This window comes from Streptopelia decaocto (assembly GCF_964273445.1).
Source record: "Streptopelia decaocto genome assembly, chromosome: 3".
NCBI classification, from domain to species: domain Eukaryota; kingdom Metazoa; phylum Chordata; class Aves; order Columbiformes; family Columbidae; genus Streptopelia; species Streptopelia decaocto.
The window spans coordinates 73,376,004-73,395,734 of record NC_138656.1 but is presented as its reverse complement, the minus strand read 5'-3'; the positions used below and the strand labels follow the sequence as shown (position 1 = coordinate 73,395,734).

The 19,731-nt window shown below is 39.2% G+C and overlaps 1 protein-coding gene across 1 annotated transcript in view; it reads left to right on the top strand.

The window, feature by feature from the left end:
• Positions 1-463: 463 nt before the first annotated feature.
• LOC309438051 (uncharacterized protein) overlaps positions 464-19,731 on the top strand; it is a gene marked incomplete at its 5' end in the record, with an annotated part of 60,963 nt that continues 41,695 nt past the window's right edge. The window contains 2 exons of the mRNA XM_082048959.1: positions 464-472; positions 1,067-1,259. Of these exons, the coding sequence (XP_081905085.1) occupies positions 464-472; positions 1,067-1,259 (202 nt within the window). The remainder of the gene's footprint in view (positions 473-1,066; positions 1,260-19,731) is intronic.

Sequence of the window (19,731 nt, the reverse complement as noted above, 5' to 3'; positions counted from 1 at the left end):
CTTTTCCCTTCTTCCATCCTTTGAACCGAGTTTGAGATGCCCAAGTACTAGCAGGTGAAGTTTGGGTAGCATTTGGGATCTTGTAAAGGCAGATGTTAGGAGAGCCAGTGAAAGGTGGAAATCCCAATACATTGTGCATCATTATTTGGCACTCAAGTGAGAAGAAAGGTGCATTACATATCAGGAAATAGTAAAAAAAAAACAGTGGAAAATGAGGAGCTTGCATTTACTTCCTACTTTCTTGCAAGAAAAAACATTTTTAGAGGCTTCTATGGCAATACCCCTGTACCAAGTGTTTATTGACACTGGGAGTTTAACTTCGGTCATCATACACCTAGAGACGGATGCATTCCCTTGGTGGCACTCCTAGTCAAGAAACAGAGTATTTTGAAAGCTAACGCCACTTTTGCTGACTGCAGTACTGGATTCTTGCCTGGGGTGTTACCAAGCTAACCAGTGACTCATGGCCAAGGTAGATGATTCTCTTTTAAAGATGCTGATTTTTTTCTTTTAAAGTAAGGTCGTTGTTAACCTAATCTATTGAACAAGTGCTGATGTCACAGCAATTTGGGACATCAGTCAGTGGGCATTCCTTTAAATTAGCACTCAAGTCTCTGTGTGTGTGTGTGTGAGCTTATCTCCAAATCTTGCAAGGCTTTAAAAATATGTTGCCTTTCTATTTGATTACCAGAATTTAAGACACTTTTTGCCAACTTTGAGCTAAATTAGAGAAAGGGGAAAAACTTCTACCTTAGCTCAAGAACTGATCTTCTTGTTTTGATGCCTTCCTGGTGCATTTTGTGGATTTATAGGCCTCATGGAAAAACTAGGCACAATAGAAATTTTGTTTTTCTTACTCTGTGATCATGTGAACTAAGCTACAGTGTAGGCGTTACCTGTAAAAAAATAATATTTTGACAATATTTTTTTTTTTTTTTATTCTTTGCTAGTGACAAAATGCCATGTTCTTAGTCCAAGTCCACCCTTTAGATATGTTGATTATGCAGAATTGCAATCCTTGCAGAGCTGACTCCTTATATCTCTGTGCCTCTTTTTTATGGTGTAGGTCCACAGTGCTCAATTCATAGAGTCTGCAGAGATGGAAAACCATGACAACTTTTACACTAGTGAAGGTGGATATATTCACACATGGGACCAACGAGGGATTTACATAATATATGATGAGGCTTTAGAGGACCTGAAGGAGCTTGAGAACCAGCTGCTGCTTGTGGCCAATGAGTACATTGAGAAAGACAAAAGTAAGATATCTACAAGTCCAAGAGACCTGTGATAATTTGCTTTACTGTTTTCATGGTAGGCTGATCCTATGACTCCTTGACTCCTTGCTGTACTTCTGCAAGACCAAGTGCTGACTGGATTTTTGGGACCTTTCTTTATCGTTCTAGTTAGCTAAGGGATGAATGTGTTTACAAAGAGCTAACTGAGCTCGTGGAATTGCTTGTCACATGTTGTCAATGTCACAGTTTTGCACTTATTCAGGGTCACAGACATCAAAGTCATCCTGGAGGGGAAAATAACACAAGAAGGGACATTAACTGATGTAGTTAAGTAACATAATGAGCAAGCACATCTTCAAGGGACAGAGTGAGAGTCAGAAAAGAAAAATGTTAATTGTTTCTGAATGTCTTAATTACAGTATTGGATTGCTTTTCTGCAGTATTAAATTTACCTCCCACCACTTTTAAGCTATTCTCAGTTGTAAATAAGAAGCTGCAAAATATTTGATGTTTTAGACTTCCCTTTTTCCTCCTGTCCCTTTGGTTTTGTAACAGTAAAAACTGTGTTGAGGCAGACTGTATTACAGATTTCTATAAAGAACAGCTGTACTTCTAGAATAGTGAGGAGAAAGCAGCTTGTAACAGTAAAAAGCATGGGGGAGGACCATTAGAAAACAGTAAAAAAATTGCACAAACACGTATTATATTCAAATAATTGCATAAAATACCTCTGGATATTCTCACTGGAATTACTTTCTGTATTAAAAGGATAATGTTTTTGATGGTTTTGTATGCTTCGCTAAAATTGAATCTTCTGACATAAAATGCAGGGCAGAGCTGAGGATTAAGATGACCAAAAACCTTTACAAACTTGTGAATGTTTAAATGCCTGCTAGGACCTCCTTTGAAGTTGCCTAAAGGTTGTCATTTTTGAGCTGTTTCTGGAGCATCTTTCATGTGAGGAGAAGCTGAGAGATCTGGGATTGTTCTGCCTGGAGAAGGCTCATGAGGGACCTAATCAGTGTGTATAAATACCTGGTGGGAGGGAATGAGGAAAAGGGAGTCAGACTCTTCTCAGCAGTTGCCACTGATAGGACCAGAAGCACTGGGCAAAACAGAAACACATGAAATTAAATCTGAACTGGTTTTGTTTGTTTGCTTGTTTGTTTGTTTACCATGAAGGTGGTTGAATGATGGCACAGGCTGCTGAGAGGTTTGTAGAGATATTCAAAATCTGACTGGACACAGTCCTGGGCACTCCACCCTATGTGACCTTGCTTGGGAGCATGGGGTTTGTCTAGGTGACCTCCAGAGATCCCTTCCAACCTCAGCCACTCTGATTCTGTCACTGGAGGAGGCAAACTACTGAATGAGACTGGTATAGCATTCTTGTGCTTATAGGTCACTTCATTGTCACCCGCACACAGTACACATCATGTATGACCTGTCCTAGTTCCTTATGCTCTGTCTCATTATGGTTTCTTTCTTTGCCATGCACCCAAACACTTTTAGTGCTGACTTCTCTAGTGATCATGGACTTGAAATGACTCTCTTATTCAGCTTTTGAAAAATAAGACACTTAAAGTCTGGAGCTGTAGAGGAACTGCTGAAGCATCTTCTGTTTACCCCATGGATGATTTTTAACTCTGCAGCTCTAAACACTTCAGGCTCATTCTACTTGATTTATCATTGATTGTCAAAATTAGCTCTATTTTAGTTATTACCACAACCAAGAAAACAAAAGTGTGATTTCTTTAAGGATTTATCATAGGCTGCTACTGAGAAACATTTGCAGTGGGTTTTTTTTACCTTCCTTCACAGTAATTTTTAAATTATGAAGACTGACTTTTCTAGTAGCAAGCCATCTGAAGAGAAAGCCATCCCCTGGGTCCGCACTTTGCCCTTCTATATCTCTTTGTAAAATTTACCTTTGAGTAAACTGTGCTGCTTTTCTTTCATCTGAGAGTGAAGGTGAAGAGGCAAAGATGATCACAACGTGATTTGGTGCTATGAAAAATTAAGCTTCTCTTCTGTTTCCTCCCCCTGTTTTCTTGTGCTTTCTCTGACTTCATCCCTTGAGGTAGGACTTTTGAACTCCAGCCATTGTCCACTTTGCCTCAAGAAATATTTGTTATAAGATGATGAAAAAGATATGGTTAAGCCAAATGCCCAGTGTGCTTGTTCTTTGCCTTGCGGAATAGTCTGGGGCCCTCCGTAGGTTATGGGACTTGAAATCTTTTCCTGGCCTTGGGTTCCCTGGCAAACAAAAACCATGACCCTGTGCTATAAATAAAGACTTACCACAAGCCCTGGGATTCTAAGCATGTGGAAATCCTTCTGATACTGATATATGCTTGTTTTCAACCTTTTTTTTTGGTGCTCTTAGACAATGTAACTTGTGAGCAGCAAAATCCTTGGCCGGGCACATGCCTCTGTGGATTGATTTGCTGTGCTGCTTGACCTCTGGACCTGTGAAACTTCTCCCTTGGAAGAAAAAATGCCAGGTAAAGAAGCTTTCCTTTGTCTGAAAACAGTGATTTGCAATCATTTCACTTCAAGTTGCATAAGGTTCCCTTTCAACAGCATTTCCCCTTGTGTATGCATGCAGATGCCAAAGCCAGCAACCATGGGTGGTGGTAAAGGTTTCAGATATTGGGAGCTTGGTGCTGGGCTGGGTGCAGAGGGTTGGAGCTGTTGGGTACTGTGAGTTGGGTCCAAAGGATCACATGTAATGGCTTTTGCAAAATGGAGCGGACATGCTTTTGTTGTCAGACGGCAGCCTATGCAGCTGCTGTGCCAGTGACTGGAAGCCCTTTGGCAAGGCCTTAGGGAGGGTCACCCACCACTGGGTAACTGGGAAGGATAATTGTGAAGGACAAAGTAATCTCCAGAGCAAAACTTCAGTGTTTTATGCCTTAATTTTTGTGCCAGAGAATGGAGCACATGCAGACTAGGAAGAAGCAGATCTAGCCCAAAGGAGCCTGGGCCACCAGGAAGTCCAAGATGCAAATTTTTTCTGTGGTCCTGGCTTTCCCTGTTTTCTAGGGCTGGTGGAGGGAACTTTTTATGCTGGTCATTAGAAGTGTAATCATTGCATCTTCATGAACCGTCAGGTAGGAGAGACTCGGCCTGCAGCTGGCTAGGCCCACCATTGGATCACCCTTTGTCAGAGGGAAACAGAGACATATTTTCGATGTTACAGCATAAAAAAGAATCCATTTATTAATAAAACCTCTACATGATTATATATATCATAAATTTGTTTCTTCTTTGTTAGTTGGTCTATCTGAGCACAAAATTCTATGATTTAGTATAGAGTTTAAAAAAAAACCCAACAACCAAACAAACAAAACCAAACAAACAACAAACAAACACTAAAAATGTGCATTAAATGTTTAATTGATTTTCCATTCACAAGGGCTACTGCATATCCTGCAAGCTTCCCCTTCCTCTCTCTGAATCTAATCATGTGTCCGTATTTTGCCATCGCACATGAAAGCATACAGGGTTTCTTCCCAAAGACTTCAATCTTGGAACATGAAGGTTAGAGAAGTTCAGAGGAAGGGACCCAGAGGAGCCTGGAAGCGTATTTCTGTCTGTGGGACTCACCAGTCCCAAGGACAACATTGTGAGTGTCAGGAAGCAGAAAGGAGCAGATAGTCCACATCAGAAGCAGGGAGAAATGGCACTGAAGTTGCCTTCACATGCTTGAAATGTTTTTTTTTTTTCAATCCTAAAGTAACACAGGGCAGCTCTCAAATAGGAATGTTAGAGGGTGTTAGGCAATCTCCTGTGTACCACTGAAGAGGCTTTAAATAGAAAACCTTTTAAACTAAAATAGTTGGATGTAGTTTAGGAAATCTCCTAAGGCTAGCCTCCCATTTTCATAGAGGGACGTTGTGTTATAGAGCTGTATAAAATACTGTCTAATTGCCTAGTTCACTAAGTTTCTGTTCTTATCCCAATAGACTTTGTTTTCCATTGCTGTATGATCATGCTACCTCTGTGCGTCTACCTTCTATTTTTATTGTGAGCCTTCTGTATAAGGAAATTTGCATTCTTTTTGGAAGAAAAACTCCCAGTAGAGAAGAATGAAACCTCTACAGCAACAATACACTAATTCTCTTCCAAAACCATCAAAGAGTATATTCTGGAACTGCTCTCACAACCCAACTCTCTAGGTAGTATTAAATATATAGAGGTGCTGATGCTGGAGGTCTTTGACTTTTAGGTGAAATAAAATGAAAGTGGGTCTCACTAGCTTGGTTTCCAGCTGGGACAGAGTTCTTTCTGAATGAGGAAACAATAACCCTTTGTCCAGCATCCGAGACAGCTTAGCTTAGCCAATATAAAATTTGCTTATGGCCTATTGCAGTGTCTTAACTTCCTCCAGAACAGTTCAGGTCAGGCAGGTCTACATCAGAAAACTTGCCTGTTTCCATTGAAATCTGAATTCTCAGCTATTGAGTTACCTCCTAAGCCCTTCTACATCTTCCTTTTCCACAGTCTTTTCGGTATCAGTATGGAAATTAACATGGATGCTTTTCTACTTCCGTGCCAATGTAAAATAGCTAGATGTAGATAATTTCATATAGACAGGACCAATTTGTCCAGAAGCAAAAGCTCTAGTTATACATATTTTCAGTCCCCTAACTGCCACTTGACCAAAAAGTACTACAATGTCATCTCGAGTGTTCACATGCTGCCATGCTTGGCACATTTTTTTTTTCTGTCCTAAGCTGTGGGTATTTGTAATTAAAATTTTCATTTAAATAAATCTTTACAGCTATTTTTGGTAGAGGAGTCTGAAGAGACCATGTCCCTTCATACATCTTTAATTACATCTTCAATTAATTTGGAGTTGCTCCAAAAAATGTAAAGTAACTGTGACAATTATTGCCAAATGAGATAACGGAGAGTCTTGTATGAGTCTGCAGGTTTCAGGTTGGAGGAAATAGAGTTTTTCATAGACACAAAAGTAGTGTGTGTGTGCTGAAAAAGAAACAGAGAATGGATTAGAGTGGAAAGAAGTAGGCGTGTTTAAAGTAGTAGGTACATTGTTTTATTACTTTTTGAAGGGAAAAATGTGCAGGATAAAAATCCCCATGCTTCAGTAGAAAAACAAAACAAAACATGTTAATTAGGCAAGATTGGAAGAAATTTATCATATGGGCAGTTTATTCTATGTTCTGTCCTTGGGCCTTACGATGAAGCATCGAGTAATATCCTGTGCCAGAAAGATGATGCCATGCCAGGTCACTGTTGGTTTGATACAGGCAGCAAACTCCATGTTCAGAAATTTCTCCCCAACAAAGAATGAGTATTTGGGTGAACAAACATTTCTAAATGTGCTTCTGAATATCTCTTCAGCTTCTAGATGTTAACTTTGAAGCTTACCAACATGCTTTGGACCCAGAGGAAAGATTTGCTTTGGCCCAAGCAATAACTGACATAATGCATAAACATCCATGGTTTGATCTCAAGCTTGAATATTTTGTCAACACCTACAAGGACAAATGCATCTATTTGCAACTGCTGAGGGACATAGTAAACCAACAAGTAAGTCAGATTTACAGTATATTCATCCTGGGGAAGCAGGAGATGAAAACCAGAATAAGAAATTTTGACTATAGCCTGCGTGGGTTTACAGTGTTAAAATCCATCAACACTAACTTAACTATGAATTATATAGATATTTTGTAAATTGAAGGCCTAAAGCTCAAGAGCAGAAAACTATCATTTCATCAATATTAGAAAGAAAATGTTGGAAAGATTGCAGAGCTTCACATATGTTAAAGCCGCATCTGCTACTGTTTGAGACAATTAGAAATAGTAGTTGAGAGGTGTGGAAGCTAAATAAAATTAAAATCTATGTTTGTACTGTAATGCAGTGGATAAGGAACTAGTCCTGCTTATAGTAAAAGAGAAGAGACTTTTAAAAGACTATAAACAAAGCTGATACTTTAAAGTACACTTTGCAAATCAGCATATTTCAGATAGCCGTGAATTCCTGTGCTGACAATTAAAGCACAACATTTGAAATCCTCGCATTTTTCTTGTGGTTTAAAAATCTGTCTCAGCTTTCCTCTGTATCCTGCCATAATACATTTCCTTTCTCTGATCTTTGATTTCAGAAGCTGCAAATTGGGAAGCATAATTAGCCAACCTTTGTAACTTGGCTTTTAGTCCATGAACAGAAATTTGGGGTTTCGGTACAAGACACTACTGTTACGCTGCTGTTGCCACTAATTCTACTGTGTTGCTAGCGATAAAAACAGACTGTTGTCAGCATTTTTTGAGCTCAAATTTTGTTTCAAGGTAATATGAAATATTCAAAATAATTTTAACAGGAAAAATTCAGCTAGAGCGGGTAAATATACAATTGACTTGAAAAATTGTAGCTATAAATAGAAACATTTGCAGCTTGTATTTAAATTAAGAACAGTTGTTTCTGCCTTGGTTTCTAGCTATGTTTGATTTTTTTATTGGCTAATGTCACTTGTGTTTACTGCTGACTTTTAGATAGGAGCCCAGAGGGAATATGTCCACAAGATTTGATGGGAAGGTCAGAGAGGTGGCATTGGTGAATTTGGACTTCCTTATAATGTAATTACTAAGCAGCTTATCTCTCTTAGCACTAGCCAGTGAGTAATTATCCAGTTTTATTTTTCTTTCTGTTATAGTTTCTGTGACTGATTGTAAAAGTTTGGCATCCAGCACCTGAAAGTAAGTGTATTTGAAAAAATGACAGTCTTATGGTGAATCAAGCAATAAATAAATGTCTCGTGCTATTTAGAAAGCCAGAAAAACATTTAAGGAACAAAACTGATTCCTCCCTCACCGCCTCTACACTGCCCTTTCATGACAACGGATTTGACAATTACATCTTGCAGTGCACTGAGACATTAATATTCCCATGGGTACAGAATATTAAACAGCAATGATGACAGGAGGGACTGAGGTGAGCCTAGCTTTAGGCTCGCTGTATCAGTATCGCACCTGGCTTTACAACCTTCAGTACCCTTTGCCCACAATCTGTTACTCTTTTGATCACAGCTGCCTGGCTGGATGTGCACATACCGTGTTTTCACCCCTGGAACCCACACGTTACCTGCGGCACAGACCTGCCCCATATTCCCCATCCTGCAGCTCTGTGGGTTCTGTGAAGGGCCTATGTAGCATCTAACACACACCCAGAAGCCAAGGAGCCCTTGCTTCTGGTCCCTTCTGGTTTCCAGCTCCTGTCTCAAGCCTTTTGCCCTTATTCCTCCCCCTACAGACATTCTGATTTTGTGGTGTTTATCTGAGGGCTTATTTTCAAGTGCAGGCAGTTTCAATGGGTGGGCATAATAGATGTGAAAATTCAGTTAATAAAACATGTCAGCTAATAAAAGAGACTTTTAAACATTTTCTGTTTTCATTAGCAAATGAGACCACCTAGGTGTGTTCCAACATAATTACGTTTATTAAGGTTTCAGTTCTATTTTCATATTTGATGATTGATTTCTGATGTACATGAAAGCCACTGCATTTTTCTTCTTGCAAATTAGGCTACTGCAATGTTTCTTCATATATACAATGTATAAAAGCCTTATTTGAGAGCCATCTATTATTCCTTTGTTTTTGTTTGCTTTTAAGTCCTACTTTGAAGAACATTTATTTGCAAGAGTTTCACCCTTTTCTTGGTCTGGTGTGTTTGATCCCCAAAGCTCTCAAGTCTATCTACCAGCAATTCTACAGCATCTGCAGACCAAAGACAGGCAGTAAAGCAAGAAATCTAGAAAAAAAAAGTACTTTAGCTAGTAGTTGATAAGTGGCAACCTCTGGAAAAAACAGAAACATTTTACAGCCCTCAGATTCAAAAATATGTAAGTTCCATGTTTATGTTAATAATGACTCTTTAAAGCAGAGTGCCCAGGAGTGTGGTCTTGCTAGTTCATTTATGCTTGCTGGTTAACATTCTAGCTGTGTGATTCTTTATTCAATTAGTTGGTTATGATAGGTTAAGATCTATTCCATCCATCTTTAAAGCAAAATTTTTTTCTGTAAAGGAACATAGAAAGGTAAAACTCTTGCTCTCATGTCAGTATAAAGTAGGAGCAATCGGTTTGATGAGAAGGAAAATACACACACTTAAAACTGATGTGAGATCACAGTACGTCTCCAGGGTTTGCATTTGTGTGTGTGTGTGTGTGTGTGTGTGTGTGTGTGTGTACAGCCTGGGGAAAAATAAAAAAGAGAGGCTGGACATTAAAGCAAATATTGTTATAGGTGGAGTTGTTTATAACTGTAATGTCCACCATTTCGTGGTGTAGGGCTCTGAGTTTGGTTGGTTATAAATTTGATAAATGCTAATTATTGTAAATGAAATTATCGATGCTGGATGTCTCTATTAGATTGATTTTTTTTTTAAATTAGTCAGCTTTGTTCTTGCTGAGAGCAAGAAATCGAAAATAAATTATCTGTTTTTTCTACAAAATTGTGATACAGCTATGCTTTGGAGCACAAATTTCAAGTTTGGGAAGGCTCATGAGGTAGCGATATGCTATACTTTCATTCCTGCCAAGTTTGGCCAGCATAAACTAAACTAAAATACACACTTTTGCAACATATTCAGGTGGAAGACACCATCTCAAGTTCCTGTGTGCCCTGATATGTCTATAACCTGAGACAAATCAGGACTTTCCACTGTTCTTGCAATAATAGCTCTGATCTAAGTGATCCATGCTTGATTTGGGTCTGAGAGTTGAAAGTGAGTATGAACAGACATTAGCCTGCTGGAAGCCAGAGACTACGACTAAGGCTCAGTGGGTTCCTTCCTTTTGGAAGGAAAAGGTAGGGAGAAAATTGCACTGCAAATTGGGGCTGGGGTAAGAAGGCGCCTCAGGTTGACATAAAGGGTTGAAAATGGTTTGGTAAAGAGTTTGGATCAAACTGCACAAAACCAGTGACAGCAAGACTTGTTAATCAAGGGAGTAGGGATGAAAATGAAAAGCTTGAGGCATGGAGACAGAACTGTTTAGGTAAAGAGACTGTGAGGGCAGTGATGGGTAAGAACATATAAAGATAAGCTAAAAGCAGAAGGGCACAGCCACCTAGGGTACTCTCCTCCCTGCCCTAGAGCAAAACCCAAGAATTACTTCTCCAGCATCTCTCTGCTGACAATAAAACCCACACGCAGTGTCCCACTACTCTCTTGTCCACAGCAGATCACATATGATTCTTTGCTTTTTAAGTTTTAAATCAGTGGCACAGTTCTGTGATGAATCTTAAGGTTACTGCACTGCTGTTGCCAAGGGGAAAAAGGGGAGGGGGTGTTGTGTTTACTTCTTGGCCATTCCTTCTCCTGCAACAGAAGCTACAAATGAGACAAGTGCACGCAAGCAGGCCATGCTTAGATGACATTAACATCGTAAACGTCTAGCATTTAAATTTTAGGAAATCTACCTTTGCCGGACCGGATTTAATTTGGTTTCCTTTTACATGCTGATGCAGTCTTTACATGGTCACATATTGTTTTTCTTTATGACTTGGTGTGCTAAAATCAGTATTTCTGTCCTTCCTGGACTGCTCATTTTGTGACTCTGGGCACCATCTTTTACATTTTCCAGCACTTTTTACAAGGTCCAATTTTCATTCCCCCATCTGACTTTCCAAACATCTTTCAACTTAATAATAAACAAATTACCCAGCGGTGATGAACAGGTGCTGCCAGCCTGGAAACAGGTGCTTTTCCCATCTAGAAATATCAGAGAGGCTGAGGACATATAAAAAGAAAAGTGAATTCTGAATTCTGGATTTACAAGACGAAATGATCTCTGGAAAGCTGAGAGATCTTTCTTGCTCACCCCAAGCCAGGATCAGCTGTACTTATGTTCTTCCCATAAGATAAATATTAACAGCTGTCCTGTTCTTAATGACACCATGTGATAGACTTTTCCAAGCAGTCTGTTGTTGTGCTTCACCAGCCTCACCATTATCAAGTTCTCCTTAAATTCTAGCACAGATCTGCCTTGCTACAGTCTAAGCTTATTACCTCTTCTTGTATCCTCTTTGGAAATAAGGAAGTTGCTAATCTCCTTGTAGCAGCTCTGTGAAGAGGCACAAAAAGACGGGTTGTCCCGTCCCACCCATCCACAGCCATAGAATTACAAAAGCACGTTGTCAAGTTGCACAACTTCTGACAATTTTGGGGTGTTGTCGTTTCAATCTTCTTCTTCTTTTCTTTTTTATTTTTCTTTCAGTGTATCTGTGAAGATGTAGCAAATTGCCAGTGTTGAAATCTAGACTTTTATTACTAAAAACTGCATGGCTGGGTTCAGATTTCCTCATGATCTGTGATTCATTGGTCATCAGCAGTGGTGAAGCCACTCAGCTTTAGCAGTGGCCACATCTATCCTGTCTGACATGATCAGGATGGCTCAGTTTTACAGGTTGTGACAGCTGGAGACAAAGAGCGTCTTCTCCTGCACACAGAGCCAGGAGCTGTTCCTGCCTCCACTTCCACAGCACAAGTGATGCACTATTTTCTTCTTTGCAGCTCTCCACATGCCTGTCAGGGGACAGACTTTTTACCAGGGCTTGTTAGGACAGGACAAGGGGTAATGGTTTTAAACTAAAGGAGGAGAGACAATTTTTTAAACTAAAGGAGGAAGAAATTTTTTACATTGAGGGTGGTGAAACACTGGCCCAGGTTTCCCAGAGAGGTGGTAGATGCCCCATCCCTGGAGACATTCAAGGCCACGTTGGATGGGGCCCTGAGCAACCTGATCTAATTGAAGATGTCCCTGCTTGTTGCACGGGGGTTGGACTAGATGTCCTTTGAAGGTCTCTTCCAACCCAAACTATTCTCTGATAGTTTTTCCTTCCTGGGGTTTCTACTCTTTTGGAGGTTTCCACTGTCCCAGTAGAAAAGGAGTCCAGCTCTGGTGAGCTAGCTGACCATATGAGTTTGCTGTCCCCATTTGGGAAGCATCATACATACAGTGACATGTATTCTTGGAACTGCACACTCTTTAGAGGAGGAATGGCCTCAGCTAGTAATACGTAAGCCAAGTTACAGACCCCCTGCTTTAGAGAGGTACATATATCCGAAAGATTTCTGAATTCTGAGTATAATAAAAAAGGCAAATATCTTGTGTTAGATACAAAAAATTAAGAAAATGAACTTTAAAGTAAATCAAGGTTTGTGGATTTAGTGTCTTTACTTTTGAAGCAAGTGTTTTTTTAGGGGTCAGGATAGGTCAGGTAGGCGCAATTCTCACCTTGCATGGATTGCAAGTCAGAAGCAACTCCAGTGATGATTTAGTCCAGAAAAATAAAAAGGAGAATGGTCCCCTAAAGTATTTAAAGACCTTTGTCATCTATATGTAAATGATTTCTGTGGTTTTGTGTTTGGTGGGGGCTTTTTGGTTGTTGTTGTTTTGGTTTGTGTTTTTTTGTTAGTTTGTTTGTTTTCTCTTTGCAGTTATTTGCAGAGGTACCGGTAGAAGACCCTGTGCTGATGCAAGAGGTTACTTTGTCTTCTGTTAGAGGAGGGAGCAGATGAAGAAAAAAAGACAGGCAGAGAAAAACAACTCTTTATCCTGGATTCCTTCTCCACGCTCCTGGGTCTCCTCACGTTCCATGATCAGCTGCTGGAGGTGGTGGCAGAGAGTGTGCAGTTAACCAGGTGAGTGCTCTTTGAGATATGGTGACCTCAGAGAGGTGTGGTTTGTAGGGAAGAAGTAGCTTCTTTTAAATAGACCACCTACTATAGCTGAAAAACCAAAACCAAACAAAACACAACAGAACAACAAAAAACAAACAACTCACAGAGAGAGTGAGTGCCTGCATCTGTGCCGTGGGAGATACATTTGCTTATTATGTGGAGATGGAGTCTAGCTGGTATTTGCAGATGTTCATTAGTTTCAAAAGCTGAGGCCATGGTGCTCCTCAAAGCTTAACAGGAGAGGCCCTTTCCCTGTGAACATATTGAAAATTTGTCAAAAGAATGAGGAGCAGGAGGAATTCACTGATCCAGTGAACACAAAGATGCCTTCTTCTGCAGAGTTTTACACAGACAATTATTTTAATTGCCTTCTTATGAAAAGTAGTGCATTATAAGAAAAGGCACACAAAAAGTACAAGCTTAGTTTACCACCAGCAGTAGGAAAACATAAAAATTGTTCTGGCTATGCTGATCCTTGCAAAGGTAATGAAATAATCTACACAAGGCATGCCAGTGTCATGAATTTAGAGGAGTGATCAGCTGGAGAAGATGACAATTTGTACAGGAAGACCAAGAAGATAAGGACTGAGCTAATGGGGAAACTACAAAGGAGAGTGTTCAACTACTGGAGACAGGTTATTGGTGAAGTTCCTGTTGTTCAGCTCCAGATTACTTGACATCTTTATTAATGATCTCAGCAGAAAACATAGTAGGGTGTTATTAAAATCATGACATTGTAGTGCTGGCAGATAAAACTGATATGGAAAATAAATGGAATATCTAACAGGAAGAACTCATGGTTCTAAGAACTGGAGTAGCAGAAAGGAGATAAGCATCAGTAAGACAAAGCTTAAGGTTACACATAATCATAGGAAATTCTCCTGTGAACTTGGAGCTTATTAGTTAGAAGCAAGAGAGGAGGAGAAAGAACTGGGTGTAGAGCTGGCCACTGGTTGCCTGTAAACTGCCAAAATATCGCAGCCATGGTGGGGAAAAAGCCATGATGTCTCACTGTGAATCAGGCACTGAGTCTTGTCACCAGTGGAGAGAGGGAGAACTGATGCCATGTATGTGATTCTTGTGAGGCCTCACCTGGATTATTAAGTACAATTTGGAGATTTGTGTTCAGGCAAGACAAATTCAGATTGGAACAGGAGCAAAGATGATCTAATAGCATGCTGAGGGGAAATGGAGAATTCATTTTACAGAAGCAAAAGAAATATCTTGGCTTGCTTATCCTAGCAAAATGAAGGTTGAGAGAAGATTGTTCTCTATAAATACACCAGGAAGATAAGCACTGGGAATGGAGAGGAGCTGTTTAAGCTAAAGGCCAATTTTGGCAGCAGAACAAATGGATTTAATCACTGTGAATAAATTTAATCTGGAAATTAAAAGGAGATTTCTAGGAATCAGACAACAAAGTTCTGGAAGGGAAATGGCAAAGGGTAGAAAACTAACAGTTTTAAAATGAGGCTTGATTAATTTATGAAAAGGATTTATCGGATGTGATTGTTTGCAATAGCAAAGTTGGATGTGTAGGATAGATGACATTCCAGTCATGGTTTTTCTTTGTCTTAACCCTTTTTGTATCTTCTTGGAAATGTAGAGTCTGTATAAAAAAGTCATCAGCATTCATTTTCAGCAGCTGAAATCCTCAACATCTTTAAGATATGTGAGCCACGACCATTCAACTTACTACGGCAGAAAAACTAATTTTCTGTCACAACTCTTCCATTAAAATAAGAACTTCTTGAACTATAATTTGATATATGGAACTTTCTTGGGCAAACTAACAAACAGATTCATTTACTTCAAACCAAGCAATTCCATGAAGCAAAAAGGTTTCCTTTCTTGACAATTTGTGTTTCCAGTTTGGATACTTAGCTTTCTAATAAAATACAGACTCCCATTAAACTTGTTCCACTGGTTGAGTTAGGTGTTCCTTCACTCATACATATAGATGCATACATGCACACATGTACATTTTCTGGTAATTAGTAAGGAGTAAGGTTACACTGCAACTTTTCACTTAGCTGAAAAATCAATATCCAATCCCGTTTTTTCATGAAACCTGTAGGAAGTTAATATCTTGAAAGCCTTGTCTCTGTCAGTTTTCATTAATATTCACCAACTGATTTAAACGTTTTTCAAAGGAGACAGATGGGCAGACCAGAACGTCACATGGCTGCATTTCTTTCAGGAACAGGGCTAAGAGGACTTACTCATCTCAGGTGACATACTTAGAAGTCTCTGAAAAATAGGAGTAAATTGCCATTTTTCAGGATGAGAATTCGGTGGTAAGTTATAACATGCATATGTAAGACCATTAAGCATAACATTATCTTTATTTAAGAGAAGATGGTTAAGTCAGTCTAAATACCAGTATAAACCTATTTATTTAATGTGACATTTTGAGGTGTTTTTTTTACATCTTCTTTTGATGTGATGAAGTTCACAGTTCACTGTTACATGAATTGTTAGAGACTCAGATTCAGACTGAATCATCGGAAAGGTTAGTAATCTTTTTTTCCTTCTATGTAGAGTAAAATGAAGTGAATGCACCTACATTTGTGGATTTCTCTACCCTTATACCATGGCTTCTATCAGACATGTGGCAGGAATTTGCTAGAATTACTCCCATTACTTGCCTGTTTCTCCATTCCCAGAGTGGAAGGTCATTCACATCTACAAGTATACGTTTAGATTGTATACACTGCTCCTTACAGCCCTTGTTTCTTCTCTTTGTTCCTCAGTGTTCCTCAGTTCCTTAGTATTTTTCTTCTACTGTCTGAAGAAAAGGGACATCCTTTGGCAGAACAGTAGAGCTAGACACTGAGCTTTAGTCTGAATTTTGCTTCTTTCTGGTTTTGTTTGACACATTCACTTTTTAAATAGATTTTTTTACTTTTTTTTTCTTCTTTTGCCAGTATTAATAAGCTGATTTGTGTGCCGACATCTGTTCTGTATAGGCTATTCATATGTCTATACTAGTCAACTGAGAGAGCAGCTTTTATAATAATTACACAAAGCTCTTTGTTTTAAGATCTTGGAGTTGATTTTGGCTGTGCTCCATGTGATTATTGATTGATGCTCATTGTGTCTTTCATATATTATTTTGTCACCTCCCCTTTTGTTACCGTTACTTTACAGGCAGGGAGTGCTAACCTGATTTTAAAGAACTAAATCTTCTAGGTCCTGTTTGTGTCTTTATCACATTCTCACAACATAGCTTCTCTGTGACCTGATTTCTTGACTGATAAAACACCTGCCTTAGATGTTAGGAAGAAGCAAGGGAGTATCTTATTCCTTTGCAGTCTGTATCAAAAAGTCAAAGTCTTTCTTTTTACCATCTTGTTATGCTACATGAGATGAGCCACCACGGGCTGGATCAGTTTTTCTGTGGTCTTTAATCTGAAGGAGTGCAGGGATGGATCCACAGGGAGGGAGTACCAAAAGCAAGACAGTGCCCAACTTCTGACACTTGGTGCTTTGGAGATTTCCTGAGCTAGTGGTTGCATCTAGACCATGGGTTTAATGTCTGCTGATAGGCTGCCCTCATAATTTGTTATACTGGGGGGGTTGTATCATACCGGGGGCTCCTAGAATAAATGTTTCTTAAGTTATGAAGTCACTGTTTTAGTGGTAATAATATGTATGAGCTTTGCTTGGCTATTGAAGCTTGTCAGTCAGTCCTTTTCCCAGCTTCTTAAATAATATTCTCCATGTCTCTGCCAAACACAGTCCTTTATTAAAAGGAATATTTAATGTATTTCCCTTTATTTCCCCTTATGACATTGTAGACTCGCAGCTTACTGTCCTTTGCTTGTAAGTGTTGTCTGTGTCAATCAACCAGGCAATACTAAGCAATCATCAGCTGTCTGGGTACACCACTTTTTTGCTTGACAGCCATCAGACTCTTTCAGAAGCCAAGAAATGTTTTAAGTTGAATGCAGATGTCTCATTGAAATGAACATGATGGATGTCGGGTTCTACATGTGTATTGCTTACATCAAGAAGAAAGTTAATTTTTCAAATGCATCCGTTTTTGTTTCTAGGTTATATAATGCTTTTGCAATGGAAGCAGGTTTTGGGCAGTTCCATTTGTACCTGAGACCCATGAACTTTGAGTCTACATCACACAAGGGGAAAGCAGACCACCTCCCACCACTATTCATTACATCTATCCTGGAGGATGACAGCTGTGTTGACAGGTAGACTGAACTTTTTTGTGTTTCTCTTTAGATTAGACGGGACAAAGCCTTTGGTCTGCTTACACTCACATATAAGCCACAAAAACTTTAGTGGATAAATTACATAAAATTGTTGAGGCAGCAAATGTAAAACATTGTATAATTTGTTTCCTTTTTGTATAGAGTCTGGGACTAAATAATGCTAATCTAAAGCTATTGAGGAGTGAAAGTGTGGACACTCCATATTTGTGTGGAACGCTGGCAATTTTGGAACTAAAGTGCATTTTCTTTCTAAGTGAAGGCTGCCTAACAGGACTGGCCTGAAAGTGATTGACCCAAACCTCATAGATAGCAAAACAGGACCTCACAAACTGTTGTGAACAAAGTCCTTATTCTGAGCACATAACCAACCAACCAACCAAAAACCCCCCAAAATTCCAACACTCTAGGAACCAATACTTGAAATAAGGCATGATTAGAATGAACAAGCAGATTTTTCACTGATTTAGGCCAGGCTCATGTTGGAGAAGCTAATGAGTCATTGTAAAGTCAGCCACAAAACATCAGCAGAATGTATTATTTTTCTTACAAAACTACTTCTGAAAACTAAAGCAATGTCCTAATACCACTAAAGTAGGGACTAGAGTGACCAATTCCACTATATGTTCTAAATTTAAAGGGGGAAAGAAATTAAAAGTATTCCTGAATTTATCTCAATTTGCCTTTTATCCTCATGTTTACAGATAATTTTGCTTTTATTGCAGATATATACCATCTAGCTTACCATTAAGCATTCAAGAAATTGACAGTCATATTGGAAAGTTTAGTTTCTGTACAAGAGATGGTGTTATGCAGGTGAATGATTTCATTTGCGGAATAAGCAAAAAAATATGCATTTCATTATTATTCATTTGCTAGAGTATGTAAGGGCATCAGTCATGTGTCTACTAGACGCTATAAACTGTTTATCTTTCTCTTAGTGATAATATGATTTAGTCTACTGGTTTATAATCAACTTCATAAAGTTTCAATGAAAATTTGATTGTTAATGTGGCCTAATCCAGGAATCCTTACTGGGATGAAACTCTTAAAGTCAGCAGAGTTTAGTCTGAGGAACTTTGTTAAATAAAGCAGGACACCTGTGTGTGGCTATATATCTGTATATCTGTATAGTAACATTTGGTGTAGAGAGTTCTGTAGTGAATGAAAATTACATTAGTCTTCAGTGCTCTTTTCCATACTCAGTCCTTTCCTCTTTGTACAAGTGTATAAAAACAGTATTGCAGACTGCTAGGCCGTGGAGATTTCTTCTTCAAAGCTCTCCACGAAGTCTTCTTTGCCATCAACTCCGTCACGACCTGTACTCTGCAGCAGGGTGGCAGGTAATAAAACATTTGCCAAGGAAAACCAAATATGTTTTATTTGGTATCTACCCATTTCCCAGCCTGTTTGCACTTGGCTGCACTGTCTGGCACCGTCCTGCTCTATAGAGTAGAGCTGAGAATACAACTCAGCAAATGCAAATGAATGAAATGTTTCATTGATCCCTACATTTAATCATGTTTCAGTGATGACAATGTATACAGATATAACAGAATGCTCTCCCTCACCCCTCCTTTCATTAAATTAAGCTGCTGAAGTATTACAAGACAGAGGGAGACGTCTGTAAAGTAACTTGTCTTTTAAATTGCAGGGGAAATGCCTAACATGTTGTTTTCCCTTTCCTTAGCTTTTGTGTCCATCTGGAATAAGGAACATACAACTTATCCTGGCCTGTTGGGTCATTCAGAAAAAACGCTCTTTCGGCAGCTGTTCAGCAAGCCTCCTTTTGTGCCTGGGTCCAGCCTCCCCATGCCCTGGACATAAAGGTTAGCAGCATCTTCATTCTCACATAGCAGTAGTAATACTGGATTTTGTCAGACTTAGCCCAAAGAGGGTATCTGTTAGTTCTGCTTATAATCAATTGGACTGCAGTCTGTGCAACACTTGGAACGGCATCACTGATGACTGCAGGAACTGCAGTGATTGTGTATTAGCATATGACATAAAAATAAATGGTCTCACAGTGATTTATTTAAAGATTATTAGTTTGGTAAATGATGAAGCATGGCTAAAAATATACCTCAAGAGAGGACTGGAAGAGGTGAGATTAATTGGATTCAAAAGACATGGGTGAAAACTTACAGCCTGTGATGTGCAGTAAGGCTAGCAATCACAACCTGACCTTGAAATATGCATTCTTCTGGGATGGTGAAACTATCAGTTCCTGCTGCTTTCATTTGTCCTGTCTTCTGAAAACAGAAGTATGGTCAATGCTATTTGCAATGGGAAACAATCACATCAGCCTGATTCCATGATGTTGGTTCAAAAGCTACCTGACAGGGTCACCAAGCCATTACTGTTTCTCATCTTACGTTTGGATTTTTTGTTTTTCAGCCTGTGTTTAATATATGGTGCTCAGGAGCTGCCCTTGCTCCATACATGCTAAATTGTTGTAGGGTTCTGTGTTGCATTTTCTTACGCAGCTGTTGTGCTCTTCCAGAGACAGCTGCATTACAGTGGTGAGCTAAATGACCTTGTATGCGATTTTGAA